Source organism: Diospyros lotus, chromosome 9 (genome assembly GCF_014633365.1).
Source record: "Diospyros lotus cultivar Yz01 chromosome 9, ASM1463336v1, whole genome shotgun sequence".
Taxonomy (NCBI): domain Eukaryota; kingdom Viridiplantae; phylum Streptophyta; class Magnoliopsida; order Ericales; family Ebenaceae; genus Diospyros; species Diospyros lotus.
The window spans coordinates 13683406-13700354 of record NC_068346.1 but is presented as its reverse complement, the minus strand read 5'-3'; the positions used below and the strand labels follow the sequence as shown (position 1 = coordinate 13700354).

The window sequence follows — 16949 nt, the reverse complement described above, 5'->3', positions numbered from 1 at the left end:
TATATTCTTTACATACTCGGTCCCTATTTAACATGTACAAAGTTAACCAAAAAAATATGAAAACCATAGAAGTCAACCCAAATAATCAGCCTAAATATCATATTTCATTATGGCCTCAATCTCCTACCACAATCTCCTCCAAATTCACTTCAAATCATTCGAGATTTCCACAAACTCCTTTCCTAATATCTAAACCCTTATTTGGTCAAACTCTATATTTAACCCAGCTAAAAAATCAAATACCCTCTCCTTATCAATCATTTTTTTGGATCTTAGAAGCATCATTAGAACATTCTGCATGGAAATCTTGATAATAATCCAACTCTTTCCATAGACTATTTAATGTAGCATAATATTGAGAAATTGACCACTCACCTTATTTAGTTTCATGTACCTTTTTTTAGATCTCGTAAATTTGTGCTTCATGTCCGACTTGAGAGTAGGTTTGTGATGTAGCATTCTAGATCTTCCCTATTGTATCTAGCAATAGATACCCCTTCGCAATGTTTGGTTGCATTGAATTGATCAACCAAGACATCACAAGGAAGTTCTCTATCCCCCATTGTCGAGCTTGTACATCTCTAGTGACAAGTTTTTGAGTTTTCATGCTAGTGATGTAGTCTTCCAATCCTTGGGCTTTGATGAACAATTTGCCGAAGCAGGACCATGCTAGATAGTTACTACCATCTAGATTCACTGGACTAATAAGCAAGGATGGATTATCGAAAGGAAATGTAGTTTTAGGCCCCTCAGCAGGCACCACAGCCCCTGTATCTAACCTCCTCTTAGGACATTTTTGCTCAAACTATTGTCTTTTCTATGCCTAGCCTAGTTGTGGCTCTAATACCGTGTAAAAATAGCAACAATTAGGTTTTGAAACTGTAGGCAAAGACACCTTGCCCCTTTGGATTATTCTCTATTTATAACCTCATAATTTACAGCTTAGGAATCTTAAATGAAAGGAAATAATACATAAGGAAAGTATACAAAAGGAAAGATTATAAAAGAATCATCCTAATTACAACTCATATATATTCACGATTCTTTAGATTTGATTGCTTTGTTGTCTTCCTTGATTGCCTCCAAAGAATCTTCCATTTATAGTCTTGCACCACTAAGGTCAACCTTTCCATAATAATCGTATGTTTACTCGAGATTCCGACATAAGCTGACTCTTGCAGGCAGCCTTGATACAGGCTTTTGCAAGATGATCACAAGGAAAAAGTTGTAGAAGAAGATGTTGAAGAACAAGCTAGCACAAGTGGCACATCTATTTTCCTTATAGGCCATTAATGAAATGGAAGGATCACAAGAGCAATTTGGTGAGTTATTGGTGACTGTTACTAGTCAGACCAACCAAAATGGCAGGTAGACGAACTTGACTCCTTGCATATGATTTTAGTTGAGTATGAGGACCTTTTTATAGAACCTACATCTTTACCACCTAAAAGATCATTTGATCATGCCATCCCACCTAAACCTAATACTAAACCTATTAATATTCAGTCATATAGTTATCCATCAATTCAAAAGATCGAAATTGAAAAATTAGTTAAAGACATGTTACAGAAATCCATTATTCAACTCAGCCATAGTCCTTTTGATTCACAAGTGTTACTAGTCAAGAAAAAAGATAGCTCTTGGTGATTTTGCATTGACTATTGTCAATTAAACACCGTAATTGTCAAAAACAAGTTTCCCATTCCTATTTTTGAGGACCTTTTGAATGAACTTAAAACATGCTATTATTTTTACTAAACTTGACCTAAGATTTGGTTTTCATCAAATTAGAATGAGACTGGAAGACATTCCTAAAACAACCATTCGCCCCCACCAAGGGCCTTATGAATTTAAAGTTATGCCTTTTGGGCCAACTAATGCCGTAGCCACTTTTCAAACTCTCATGAATCAGATTTTTGAAACTTATTTATGAGATTTCATCTTAGTATTCTTTGATGATATTCTTGTATATAGCCCTACCTTTGCTCAACATCTTAACCACCTCAAAACTACATTTGAGGTCCTTAGACTTAACCAATTATATGTGAAGAAGTCAAAGTGTGCTTTTACTCAGAGGGAGGTGGAGTACTTGGAGCATATCATTTCTGATCTTGGGGTAAGTACTGACCCTGAGAAAGTGGCTGCAATGCTATCTTGGCCAAGACCTACTAATATAAAGACTGTGAGAGGATTTTTGGGACTAACTGGATACTACAAGAGATTTGTCAAAAATTATGGAGTTATTAGTAAGCCCCTAATAGAACTGTTGAAGAAGGATAATTTAAATGGAATCCTCAGGCTGAAGAAGCTTTTGTTAAATTGAAAACGACCATGATTGAAGTTCCAGTTTTGGCTTTACCAGATTTCAATAAACAAAATTGCTGGCTGTTTTAATATTAGTGGATAAATGGAGGCATTATTTGGAAGGCAAATCAGTTTATTATTCGAACTGACCACAAGAGCTTAAAATACTTACTAGTACTATAGCAGAAATTGCATACCCAACTACAAAAGAAGGGGAAGACTAAGCTGTTGGGCCTTGATATATAGAAAAGGGAAGGAAAACTTAGCTGCTGATGCCTTGTTGTCATGATCCTAGGGTTTACTCTAGGATTAGATCAGAAATCGAAAGGATTCCGATAGGTTTAGAACCAAGAATTGACAGCTTTGGGGGAGGAAATGAGAAGAATGAGGGGGAAAAAATCAAAAGAAAAAGGGGGAAGAAACAGAAGAACAGAAGAGAGGGGAAAGAAGAACGAGAGGGAGAGACAGGAGAGGGGAAGGAGAATTAAGAGAGAGACAGAATTAAGATTTTCATTCATTCAACAATCTGCCTTCCCTTCTCCTACCAACAGCCTTATATAGGCTTCCTCTAACAAAAATAACAGCATCCATGTGCTGTAACAGCATTACAAAATATCTTCTAACAACTTGTTAAATCTATTACTATAATGCCCTTCTATGGAATCTTGGGTCATGATAATTCCCCTCCCCTTGAGAGTTCTTGTCCCCAATAACTTCAACAATTGGTCACTGCTATTAACCAATTCCAACTTTCTCAATCCCTGTCATGCCTCTTTCCTTCTTTCTTCTTCTAGGCTTCTTCTTCTTCGTTTGTAGGTTCTCATGATTAATTCCAAGATTAAGTTGGCGCAAGACTCCAGCAAAAGAAACTTTATCAAGTTCAAGTTCGATGCACCCAAGTCCTGCAAAGGCTGTCCAATTACACTCAATCCCCCCATCCAATACGAGGAAGGATGACATACCTACCTCCATAGCAACCTCTACTCTATTCCCATTCATCCCATGGCCTTGCTCTATTTCAACAATATCCCCCACACCCTGTACATATAGCATTGGGAAATTGTAGACCTGCCTTGGATACGCAGTCCTAGGTTGTCTGTGAGCCTTAGAATTAGGATCTGTTACCACTTTAATCCTTGCCAATGATTTCTCAGCGCCATATGTACTTCATCCTTTCCATCTTTTCCCACACGATTTATAGCTTGCTTATCAACTAAATCCTTCGCTTCCTCTTCCTTCAATAATCCTTCATTTTTTAACTACCAGTTCTGATGAGGCATTAACTCTCTCCATTGTTGCAGAGCTGGTTGCAAAGCAGTTGTGGTCAAATTCATGTCCAAGTCTCCCAATTTCTTGTTAGCTCCCAGCAGTACTGTTTTCTGATTCCGCCTTTCCTTCATTTTTGATTCATGCTCCAACTCTTCCATAAAATGATCAATGCTCCTTGCTTCCTTGTTTGCTCTTTCTTTCAGCTTCTCCTCCTGCTGCTCCATTCCAAGGAATTTCTCCTTGTTAAAGCTTCCGTGATAATCATCAAAATATTCCACCGGAAAGTTGTAATGATACTTCTTAATAAGTATCATCGCGAACTCTTGCAGCTTCTCGCGTATCATAAGGCCAAATTCCTTGCTCTCTTCATCAAACCCTCTGCTGGTTCCTTTGTCCCTTCGGCTAGTCTCATTCTCAAACTTCTTTTCCCAAATTTGATGCTTCTGGTCAACTGAAAATGTAGCATTCTTTGGCTGCCATTAAAGCTCCATTCCAGCTGAAAATGAAGCATTATTTTGCTGCAATTTAGGGCTCATCTGCTCCATGTATGCACTGCTCCCAATGGCCTCACGATCAGGTCGTCCCCCTAAAAATACAGCACCCTTCTGCTACAACTGAGACTCCAATGTCCTCGTGCGTGCACTACTCCTCTTAGCTGAAATCTCACTGGCTGGAAAAGCAATAGGCCAAGAAAATGCAGCCCTTTCCATCATAATTCCTCACACTTCTCGCTTCTAACTTAGCAATTGGCAGCTTGAATCCGATTGCTGTGTTGATTGACCAACTACAAATTTTACCCAATCTATTTTTCCTTTCCACCAATTCGAACCGAGAGCCGTCGAGAAGTATCAGCCTATGAATAATCAGAAATTAACCGTCAAGGAGCGTCGGAACCTAACCGAGAGCCGCCTCCCAATCAATGCAGCAGCCCTAACAGCACTCCTAGATCTGAATTTCAGCACCTCAGATCTGGGTCCTCTTCTTGGATCGCCCAAAGCACCGACAATCACCTGGCTCGTTGGAGTTAGATGCGCTAAATCACCTTGTTCTAGCAGCTTCAATCGGAATTGCTGCTCGCCGTGGATTTTGGAAACCTGCTGCGCAACTCTGCTTCTGAGGTCACTCTCTTGAGTCGCACTATCTTGCCTGGAATCGCCTTGCTTCTAGAAAATCCCTTCCGATAATCGCTGGACGGTTGCAACTCTAAAAATCGCTCTAAGTTCTAACAGCGATTGTCAAGATGCAACAATCACTTCCAGACTAATTCCTTACTCACTAAAGTGTCAGCTCTGAATCGGATTGGAACAACCTCTCAACAGCCAAGAAACACTGTTGGAATTCGTTTCCCGTGACCAATTTACAGTGATCGAATGAATTGTATTCGTCGAAATCTCAACCGAGAACCAACACTAATCATCGTCCGCTTCACCCAATCACCGTCCAACACTCCAAATCTGTTTCGACTGTAATTTCTGATCAACCTAAACTACTCTAGGAGTCGCTGGAAGCTTCGTCGGAATCACCTGGCCCAGTCACCTTCAAATTCCGAACAAAAATGACAACAAATAATCGATCGGAATTCACCAGGGGAATCGTTGGGGCTGATCGCCTTCCTTGCTCGGTCAACACTTCCCGAAATTCTCAAGCGCCTTCCTTGCTCGGTCAACACTTCCCGAAATTCTCAAGCTGGAAGCCAATCCTCCTGCTTTGCGTTTGAAATTCACGTAACACAGCAGAGCTTCGACATGTAGCAACTGTGAATTAGCGTCGGAAATTACAAAGCAGTAGGGGGACCGTCACTAGGAATTCGTTCGGATTTGTCCCTAGTCGTCTTGTTCTGCCTGTCCTAATGTGCTACTAAGATCGTGAGAATTACCTTTGGAACCATTCGTCTTCAATTCCGAATAGAGTTACCACCACTCTTAGCCGAGAGTCACTCTTTCGTGCGTCGAAATCAAATTCCAAGATTCAATTGCATCGCATCGGACAGCATCCGTCGAAATTTAATCAACAAAGAAAACCGCCCATATCACTATATTTGCCTCAATTCCGTCTAGAATAGATTGAAATCACAGCCGAGGAACATGCTCTGATACCAATTTATCATGATCCTAGGGTTTACTCTAGGATTAGATCGGAAATCGAAAGGATTCCAATAGGTTTAGAACCAAGAATTGACAGATTTGGGGGAGGAAATGAGAAGAATGAGGGGGAAAAAATCAGAAGAAAAAGGGGGAAGAAACAGAAGAACAGAAGAGAGGGGAAAGAAGAACAAGCGGGAGAGACAAGAGAGGGGAAGGAGAATTAAGAGAGAAATAGAATTAAGATTTTCATTCATTCAACAATCTGCCTTCCCTTCTCCTACCAACAGCCTTATATAGACTTCCTCTAACAAAAATAACAGCATCCATGTGCTGTAACAGCATTACAAAATATCTCCTAACAACTTGTTAAATCTATTACTATAATGCCTTTTTATGGAATCTTGGGTCATGACACTTGTCCTGTTGTTTTGAAGAAGGGACTTCTGCAGCCATAACTTCTATTGTTCCTAATTGGTTCCAGGAAGTGATAGCTAGCTATGAGTTAGCTGATTGGTCTAAGGAACTGTTGGAGCAATTGACTATTGATTCTTCTAGTAGACCAGGTTATACAATGGCTAATGGATTAATTCAGTTCCATGGCAGATTAGTGATAGGAGATTGTGAACAACTCAAGGGAAAAATTCTGCAATCTTTCCATGGATCACCTTTGGGACATTCAGGTATTCAGAATACTTATCATAAAGTGAAGCAATTATTTTATTAACCACATTTGAAGAGAAACATGATGGATTTTGTGATGTTTGCCAACATTGCAAGCATGAAACAGTGGCAGCTCTTGGTTTATTACAACCCTTGGCAACGCCTATGCAGGCTTGGACTTGTATATCTATGGATTTTGTAGAGGGATTACCTAAATCAGAGGGAAAAGACTATATTTGGGTAGTGGTGGATCGATTCACTAAATTTACCCATTTTCTAAGTCTCTCACATCCTTTTACTACTCAAGAAGTGGCTAGGATATTCTTAGATCATGTTGTCAAGTTGTATGGAGTTCCAAAATCCATAGTTTCCGACAGAGATAAGATTTTTACAAGTCTACTGGGGCAGGACCTTTTGAAATCTTTGGACACTAAATTGCAAATGTCTACTGCCTATCACCCTGAAACAAATAGCCAAACGGAAAGAGTAAATCAATGTCTGGAGACTTATCTTCATTGTCTCTATTTTCTACAGCCTAAGGTTTGGCTTAAATGGCTTTCTTTGGTCCAGTGGTGGTACAATTCTTGCTATCATAGTTCCATTAAAATGTTACCTTTGAGGCTTTGTATGGTTACAAACCTCCCCTTTTACCTGCCACTTTGGGATCTACATCAGTAGTTGTTGTTGACACTTATTTACAGTAGCGACAAGATGTATTACTGGTGCTGCGAAAGGAACTAGAAACTACTCAAAACAAGATGAAGCAGTTGGTTGACTGAAGACGATGTGAAAGGGAGTTTGCGGTGGGAGATATGGTTTATCTTAAGTTGAAAGAATCCCATTAATGGGCTCTTACTCATGGACATATTTCTAAGCTAAGTCCTAAATTCTATGGCCCATTTCCAATTGTAGCTAAATTTGGAACTATAGCTTACAAGCTCCAACTGCCTCTTGACTCTCAAATTCATCTAGTATTCCATGTTTCGCTGCTTAAAAAATCAGTGTGAACACAGTCGGTTAATCTTTCTTTACCATCATTTGTTCTTGATGCTCCTCCTACATGTCAAGCCCTGGGCAATTGTGGAATTCCAAGAAGAATTCCAGAAAAGATTGAAATTTTAGGAAGAGAGAGAGAATGAGAGAAGGGAAGGGAAAAGAACGAGAGAGATGGAGGAAGAAATTGAGAAGAGAAAGAGAGAAAGGAATATGTTATTCTCAATCAATGCCATTTCCTTCTACAACAGCCTTCTTAAAGGCGCTTCTTACAGTTAGGAGAGCTAACTGCAAACCCAATTAGCTAGGCTTGTTCTAACTACCCAACCCCTAGCTTGTTACACAGTTGCAACAGTTTCCAGATTACACTTCTAACCCTCGGGTTGTCCTCAAGAATTTAGAGGAGGTTGATTACTCTAGGAAACTGCTTCAGCAAATCTGGCAAATACTCCCATATTGTGTGATCCGGTTGTAAGTGTGACCACCTCACCAAAACTTGAGTAATGGGTGTTGTGCCTTGGTAAATGACCCTCCTGTCCACAATGGCCTGAGGCTCAACCACACCTTCAAGTTCCTCTGCCATAGGGGGGCAAAACTGAGCCGGTGGCAGTATCAGGTCCAACTAACTTCTTTAACAATGTACTTAAAAAAAAAAAAAAAACTTCTTTAACAATGAAACATGGAATATAGGCAACTGCAACCTATAGGCCACCTCTCCCACTTTAGCAAGTATGGTATAAGGCCCAAAATATTTTGGACTGAGCTTTAACACTGGGGTATTTGTAGGATAAAGGAAGCGTTTAACTTTTAGGAATACACTGTCACCCACAACAAATGTCCTTGCACTCCTCCTTTTATCGGCAATCTATACCATCCGATTTCTGGCTGCAGCTAATTCCCTCTTTAAATCTATCAAAACCTCTTGTCTTTGCTGTAGATAATGCTCCACTTCGGTCACAATAGTTGGGGAATTAGGGATGGCTGGTAATAGGGGTGGAGTGTAACCAAATGTTGCCTCGAAAGGAGTATGTTTAATAACCCTATGGTAGCTAGAATTGTACCACCATTGTGCTAAAGATAGCCACTTATTCCAACTCATAGGCTTAGTAAAACACACACACCACAAGTATGCCTCAAGGCATTGATTAACTAGTTCCGTTTGGCCATCAGTCTCTGGGTGATATGCTGTTGACATGTGCAGCCCAACCCCCAAACTCCTGAACAATTCCTGCCAAAAGGTACTTGTCAAAATTTTATCCCTATCCGACCAACAGTCTTAGGGACTCTATGAATCTTCACCACTAAATCTAGGAACAACCGTGCCACTTCTTGAGCTGAGAAGGGGTGGGTTAGGCTGAGAAAATGAGCGAATTTAGTCAGCATATCCACTACTACCAGGATTGCATCTTTGCCCTTTGATTTTGGTAAACCCTCTATAAAATTCATAGAGATTCTCTCCCATGCTTGATCTGGTATAGGCAATGGCTGCAAACCCTGGAGAAGCAACCTGTTCATGTTTACAGTGCTGGCATATCTCACATGCCAACACATATTTCACCACCTCCCTCTTCTATCCAGGCTAGTAAAAGAGTTGTCTTACTTTGTAATAGGTTGCTCGCACCCTTGAATGCCCTCCCAAGGGTGAATAATGCAGTGCTTGCATTTATTCTTTAGTTGCTCATCATCCCCCACAACTAACCTCCCTTTAAACCTGATCACCCCATTAGAGTGTATACCCTTGCTAATAGACTGGACAACCAATTGAGCCAACAACCTCTACAACCAATCCATCTTCTCATAACTTCCCACAACATCTTTGACCCAATCTGATATTATAGCCATGATGGCTTGACAAGTGCCTTTTTCTTCCCTTCTAGATAGAGCATCTGCCACCAAATTCTCCTTCCCCTTTTGGTATTGGATCGTGTAATCCAACTCCAATAGCTAAGAAACCCGTTTCCTTTGCAAATGAGTATGAAGCCTCCGCTAAAGCAAGAATTGAAGACTTTCATGGTCTATCTTAATCACAAAGAGGTTGCTTTCTAAATAATGTCACCACCTATCCACAACCACCAAAACATCAATAAGCTCTTTATCATAGACACTCAACCCTAAGTGTTCAGGAGCCAAACCTTGGCCGGTGTAAGCTAAAGGTCTTCCTTCTTGCATAAGTACAACTACCACTTCGTTGTCACAAGCATCAATCTCCACAACGAAGGGCTTAGAAAAATCAAGTAGTGCCAAAATCGAGGCTTGGGTTATGGCCTTCCTAAGGGCCCCGAAAGCTGCCTTCGCCTTGGGATTCCAATGGAAGTTATCTTTCCTAAGAAGCTCAGTCAAAAGCCTACTTATCACCTCGTAATGTTGAATAAATTTTCTATAATATCAAGTCAATCCCAAGAACCCCCTAAACTCCTTAACTGTTGTAGGTCTAGGCCAACTCACCGTAGCTTTTATTTCTTTGGGTTAGTGCTTACTCCCTTTTCTGAAATGATATGGCCTAAATATTCTATCTCCCTTTTGGCAAAGTATACTTGGACAACTTGAAATACAATTGATTAAATCTAAGGACTTCAAAGGCTATTCGAAGGTGGTATAAGTGTTGCTCAAAGTTTGGGTTGTACACAAGTATATCGTCAAAGAAAACAAGTATGAATTTCTATAGATAGGGACTGAAAATTTGGTTCATTAAGGCTTGAAAAGTGAATGGGGCATTAGTGAGTTTGAAGGGCATAACAGTGAACTCATACAGCCCTTGGTGTGTTCAGAATGTTGTTTTTGGTATATCGGAGGGTTTCATCCTTATTTGGTGGTATCCGGCTTTAAGGTTTAGTTTAGAAAAAATGGTAGCACCGAATAGCTCATCAAGCAAGTCCTTAATAATAGGTATGGGAAATTTGTTCTTAATGGTGATAGAATTGAGTTGTCTATAGTCCACACAAAATCGCCAAGTGCCATCCTTTTTTTTTTTTTTTTTTCACAAAGGGCACTTATGAGACATAGGGACTTTGGCTAGGTTGAATGATGGAATTAGCTAACATTTCCTTGACTTGCTTTTCGATTTCAGTTTTCTCTATAGGTGCATAGCAGTAAGACCGGATATTCACAGGTTCAATATTAGGTTTAAGGTGTATCGAATGGTCAAAGGTCTTTGAGGTGGTAAAGATTTGGGTTCCATCAATAAGTGCAAGTTATCACAAGTGCTTACCTTAGTTAGGAGTTGGATGATTGCTAGCTCGGCATTTGCTTGCTGGTCCTCCATCTCCACTCCTTATTCCTCACATTCCACTACTTGTATGGAATATAATTGTGAGATCTGTCCCCCTTTCTTTTGCATCAGCTTCTATAATTTTCTCCCAGAAATATTACACTCACCCTATTCTAGGCTGCCCACCAAGGTCAACTTTTTCCCCACCCCTCAATTTCCACTGACACCTCCAACTTGTTGAAGTCAAAGGTTAATGGATTTATGGTTCTCATCCAGTCGACCCCCAAAACAATGTCACATCCCCCTAACTCCAATACCCTCAAGTTAGCCACAAACTCTACCCCTCGCATCAACCACTTGAAATCAAGGCACTTGTGATAGTTGTACATCCTATTTCCATTTGCCACCATCACCGATAGAGGGTTCGTTTTTATCAATTCACACTTGAGACCTGCAGCAATAGCTTTATTCAAAAAGCTATGAGTGTTGTTGCTGTCTATCAGCACTGTCAATCTTCTTTTTCCTATCTGTCGTTTCACTTTAATGATTTTCCCAATTGGACCACCCTTCAATGCATGAAAAGAAATCTCACCTCATTCATCCCCTTGTGTCTCCTCTATATTTTCCTCAGTTACTTCCTCTTCCATTCTTTCCTCTTCTTCTTCACCCTCTTCATCAGATCTTTCCATTTTCAGCAATTGCCTCCTACATTGATGCCCTAGATTGTACTTCTCTCCACATTTAAAACATAGACCCAATTGTGTCCTCTGCTCCATGGTCTGATTCTTGTTTGCCCCTTGAACCATGGCATTCTTGGCCCCTCCTTAGCCTACACTCCAGGTTGCAGCCTTGAAGTTACCCCAAATTGTGGGTTTTGATTCATGTTGGGCTTTGTCCACACCTTATTCTTCTCAAATATTACCTCCAATGTTAGTTCCTGCAGCCGAGCTTTTTCCGTTGCTTGTTTCACCGATGATGGCATCATCATCTTCACCATCGATCGCAGCTCATCCTTCAATCCACTAATAAAACTTGACGTGAAATAGAGTTCTGTCAAGCTTGGTTGTGTTACCCATAGTAATGCCCGCAACTCTTCAAACTTCAATTGGTAATCTACAACTGGCCCCCTTGCCATAATTTGTTAAATTCTTCAACCACGTCTGCCATACTCCTTTCTCCAAACCGATCACACAATTCTTCTAAAAATTCAGGCCAATTCACCACCCCACCCTTGGCTTGCCTCCAACCTTGATACCATGCGTCAGCCGTATCATTGAGATAGGCTACCGCCAGGGTTACCTTCTGCTCCTCACTAATCCAATAAAATTCAAAGAATATCTCACAATGGCGGATCCACCATCTTAGTTTTACACTCTCAAAGACTGGAATTTCCAATCGAGGCATAGGCGTATGACTAAAAATTGAGGAAGTAGTACCCCTTACCTGATTTTCCCACTCCAACACAAGCCTATCTTCCACTTCCAGCCCTCCATCCAGCCTGGGCAGAATGCCATCCTTGTCCAAGATCGGGTCGAGACCCATTCTTGGAGGAAAATCGGGCAGTAGACGAAACTAGGGGTAGGGCAGCCAGCATGTTAAACGTGTTGTTGATCTTTTGCCCATAGTGCTCCGCCTTTTCCTGACCCTTCTCCAATTCACGTATGTTTTCTTTGATGGCTACCATGTCCTCCTAACTTTGGATCATGGCCTCTTGCGTCTGAGACATGTCGAATTCTAGATCCTCCATCCGATTCTCCAGTTGCTTTAGTTGGGTGCCTTTCGCCATGCCGTTAGGTCGATTGCCAACCCCTTCCGATTGTCGGTTCTGTTGGAATCTTCTGTCGTCCACCGCGATCTACCATTGCCTTCGAATCGCGCCTGGGAGCTACCGAAGATCACCGACTCTGATATCAAATTGTCAAGCTCTCAGATTAAGGGTTGGGTAATTGCGGAATTCCAGGAAGAATTCTGGAAAAAGATAGAAATTTTAGGAAGAGAGAGAGAATGAGAGAAGGGAAGAGAAGAGAACGAGAGAGATGGAGGAAGAAATTGAGAGGAGAAAGAGAGAAAGGACTCTATTATTCTCAATCAATGTCGTTTCCTTTTACAATAGCCTTCTTAAAGGAGCTTCTTACAGTTAGGAGAGCTAACTGCCAGCCCAATTAGTTAGGCTTGTTCTAACTACCCAACCCTTAGCTTGTTACACAGTTACAACAGTTTCCTAATTACACTTCTAACCCCTGAGTCGTAAAACTATAGTGGAACTGGCTTTCATTTTGGACAAACGAGTCATTTACAAGGATGGGACTCCCTTAACACAAGTTTTGGTTCGGTAGTCTCACCACCATCCTGATAATTATACCTAAGAGTATTTACCCAATCTACTTACTCAATTTCCTCAAGTTGCCTACCTTTTCTCCATTTCTTGAGGACAAGGGGGTAAATTGTCATGTACTTAATGTTTGTAAGGGTTTATTGATATTTTTACAGCAGTTGTAGCTGCTCAGTTGTACTTTGAACCTTGTATTGGCAGCCTTGTTGACGCCAAACTAAACCATCTGGATTAGTATAAAAACCTAATCCAGCTGAATCCAAGGGATCAAAAAGCATATTTCCAGAAATTCTCTGTTTCTCTCTCTCAATTTCTCTCTCTCAACTTTGCTTTCTCTCTTGCCTACTTCTGTTTCCCTCTCTTTCTCCGAATCTTCTTCTCATTTCTCCCTAAATTCTGCCATAATTCTCTCAATTAGCAAAGAATTGACCTTGTCAGATCTGAGGACATGACACTAAGCAAGGCCACTCAATGACTGTTAATGGCAGTCCACTTCTAATTATGCTCACATAACAGTTACAAGAGGACCAGAGATGAAGTACAGAGGTTTTACTCTCTCTTTCTTTTCATTTGGATGCTAGAATTACATCCCCAACTGGTTTATCTATTAAACGCAAAAGAGAACGTATGTCAAAAAGAAAACAATAATATATAGATTAGTGAGGATGCTACCCATATATTAAAGCATAATGGTTAAAATGAAAAAGTGCATTCCTGCAATAGTAAGACTTGTTAGTTAAGAGATATCTAAATGACATTCAATTTTATTCCGTATGTGGCCACTGATGCTTAAGTTTCAGGTTAGAGTAATAAGGTGACATATGCTCATGCTATAAACTATAAAGCTTGGATGTCAACTCATTCCCAGCAAAGGATGAAAGATTACCACAGGTTGAGAAAAAGAATATCTTCCAGGTTTTCACTGACAGACATTATTGATAACAGCAAATTATCTCTTGGCAGCCAGCCAGCCACATGAGAATAAAGAAAAAAAAAATCTCAATTCACATACCTAAGGCTTGTCGCTTGTGGTATGAGGTCATATAAGAAGCCAATTGTGTATTTGTAGGCAACATGATGTGATCCAGTGTTTCCAAATCACTTCCTGAACTATTCATATACAGTGCATCCAATGTACTAGCAGCTCTGAAGCTTCCCTCAATATTTGGAAGTCTCAATTGGGATGCATCAGCAGAACTGCATGTTGCCACAGCATGCCATCTACTCGCTAGTGATGCAATTCCCTGGGCCCTATGGGAAATTTTGGCAGCAGCATTTAAACAAAGAATTATCCCCACAACCTGAACAATTGATGATATCTGGGAGACAGGAACAAATGAATATAAGACTGAAAAACTTTAACCAAAAACAGCTAAAATTAAGTGAAGTGTGCAAGACCCAGGGTAAAAGCTCAAGTTCAGTTCTAGATATTATTGGTGAAATATGTACAATCAGATACATCAATGTACAACTAGCTACCTTAAGTGGCCAATCCATTGATATATTGCGTCCCTTTGACATTAACCTAAACATTTAGGTGGATAAAAAAGGGGCCCAGGTAGTGGACCTCAAGATAGTTGGGGAAAAGTCTTAATTAACTTGAGTTTAAGATACTAGGTGCTGAAGGTTTCTCTACGTGTGGAGAATAAAATTTAGCTATTGGGTTGGCTCATAATGTAAAAGTTCAGCATCATTCCCAGTGATTGTTTCTTCTTAGAAAAAGCATCAAATAAGCAATTAGGGAAGAAGTTCTAGCACACAAAGCTTGATAACTATTGTTGTGGCTCCTAATTCAGAACTACGAAAAACCATGTAGATGATTTAGCTGGAGCAAATGGAGAAATATATAGCACTTACCCCAAAATCACTACTGTTTAACAAAGTAATTTGTCCGCTATATCCTGTCGTTTGGAGTAGGGTCACAAACTGGCTTGCAGTGACGACCAGGAATACTAGAACAAGATATATTCGGAATCTATGGCTTATTTTTGAGAGATGAAACCGCAGACGGATGTGCTCCTCTATAAATACAATAACATCATATTCTCTTTCAAAGGACTTCCCATAATCATCAAAGTGGATGATTTGCAAATTGCAAACCAAATGGAACAAAATGCAAGCTGACAGATAGATTGTAGTCACGTAAGTCCATGATAGGATCAAAGCTAATAAAGTAGCAACTGACAGCCACCATGACTCACGAGGCACATACAAAATGTGGGCAACTTCACGTGCAGTCTTCAGAATGAAACATGGCAGTATCCACAGTATGAGCAAGCGGAAACACTCCTGCCAAAAGAAGAAGAAGAAGAAGAAACCGTCCAATTTCCTATTATTACATCAAGCAGGAAGGTAGCCATGAAAGTCTGAACTGAAGATTTAGAGTATAGATTAGGGTTGAAAAATAGTAGTTATTATTGGACAACCTAAAAATCATAAGTTTAGGAGTAAAATATCTAGCCCATGGTGTATCATGAAACAGCAATAGTACTTGACCTTTTATAGGGGTAAAGATAGCATTCAGGAAAATTTTCGTGGGATCAACATATGAACCAATATATGCAGTGGCATGCATAGAAAATCAGCAAGTAGTCGGTTGCCTAAATTCCAGCCTTACAGTTACAGGTATGTAATGTGCAGTTAATGAACTCATAGCTTGGAGAACACATAAAATTCCAAGTACTTCAAATAATGCATACTGGAGAGGTAAATTTTAGCTCACTACATTACCTTGTTCTTCCCTTTTTTTAATATGAAGATGATGTTTGTTCATACACAAATTGCTGAAGAAAAGGGTACTTCAAATTATCATGAATGCAAAAGACTTGTTTGAAGAAACACGAAACTCAAAATAATAAAGATTTTATTGCTTTGAATGAAATATATATATATATATATATATGTGTGTGTGAGCTATTCATAGAGAGAGTTGTAATGTAATCAGGAGTCGAAACTCAAAAGTTCTGAACAGGGATAAACCCAATTCAAATTTAATCCGACTTTAATCTTAGCAAACACAACTTTAGTGGGCAGTGGGCAGTGCTCACCGAGATCTTCTGAATGTACTGTTCCCGAAACCGAGCCATTTGGCCGCCGTACCGATCGACGAAGAGAAACTTCCGAAGGCCATATTTACGGAGATAGTGAGAAAGGCAAAGCAGAGACGCGGCAGCCAAGCACGCCTGCGAAACAACGATGTCGAGCTCAAAATCCTTGACCTGGTACTTGTCGCAGCCGGAGCAGCCGGAGAACTCAACGACGGCGACGGGAAGAGCGACGCCGATCAGGAAGAAGGTGAACCAGGACAAGGCCAGGCTGAGGGCGGAGGATTGGCCGAAACCCATAAAATTGAGGTAGGATTCGAGCATTTGGAGGATTTTGTTGAGATGGATGTCGAAATCTGGGTCTGGATTTTCTTCAATCTTCGGCTCTGAGGCGTTGTTGAGCAGAGGGGTTTGGGTTTGTAATGGTGGGTCGGGAAGAAGGTGAGGATCAGCCATTGATGGAAGCTTGAGTTGAGCCTCTCTGGGAAGAGAAGGCACCAAGTTGAGATCTTTGAAAAGTCGGAGAATTGACTCGATTTGATCGCCGAATCAAGTGTGAATTAATCAAAATGATTCGCCTCTAATCATGCATAAACAATATATATATATATATATAGTCAGACAAATTATTTGATTTGATCTTTCCTTTTGTTCAATGAATTGGAAAATTATGTGATTTGCCAATAACCCTTCATAATAGTAATAATACTTTGAACTTTTGCTCATAAACCAGAAAAAACCTCATCAATGGCATGAAACAGTTGAGTGAATCCAAACTAATTTAGCTTCTAGAAAGGCCACAATATGCATTATGAATATGCTTTTCTGTTCATCCTAAATTCATATTATAAAAATATTTATTGATATCATAGATCCTCAAAAGTCTTAGGGCTCGACATGTGGCACCACTAGATGATCCGCATTGAGCCACACCTACACTCCCAAGCACGCCACCGCCTCCTTTTAAGATATTCTATTTGTCCCACCTGATTGAATTATTAATTAAGCATAATGGGGCCATAAAATTGTAGTCTGATAGTCCTCCCGGGCAAGAT

The 16949-nt window shown here is 40.2% G+C and overlaps 1 protein-coding gene across 3 annotated transcripts in view; it reads right to left on the bottom strand.

The window, feature by feature from the left end:
• The window catches only part of LOC127809981 (uncharacterized), a 30847-nt gene extending 14194 nt beyond the window's left edge, over positions 1 to 16653 (bottom strand). Inside the window, exons 1-4 of one of the 3 annotated variants that reach the window (XM_052349195.1) lie at positions 15898 to 16647; positions 15052 to 15139; positions 14708 to 14970; positions 13863 to 14169 (exon numbers count right to left, since the gene is read on the bottom strand). In XM_052349195.1, coding sequence (XP_052205155.1) covers positions 13863 to 14169; positions 14708 to 14970; positions 15052 to 15139; positions 15898 to 16350 — 1111 coding nt within the window. In that variant the 5' untranslated portion in view covers positions 16351 to 16647. Of the gene's footprint in view, positions 1 to 13862; positions 14170 to 14707; positions 15140 to 15897 lie in introns of all 3 variants that reach the window. The other 2 variants (XM_052349196.1, XM_052349194.1) reach the window with 2 other exon arrangements.
• Between the last annotated feature and the right edge of the window lie 296 nt (positions 16654 to 16949).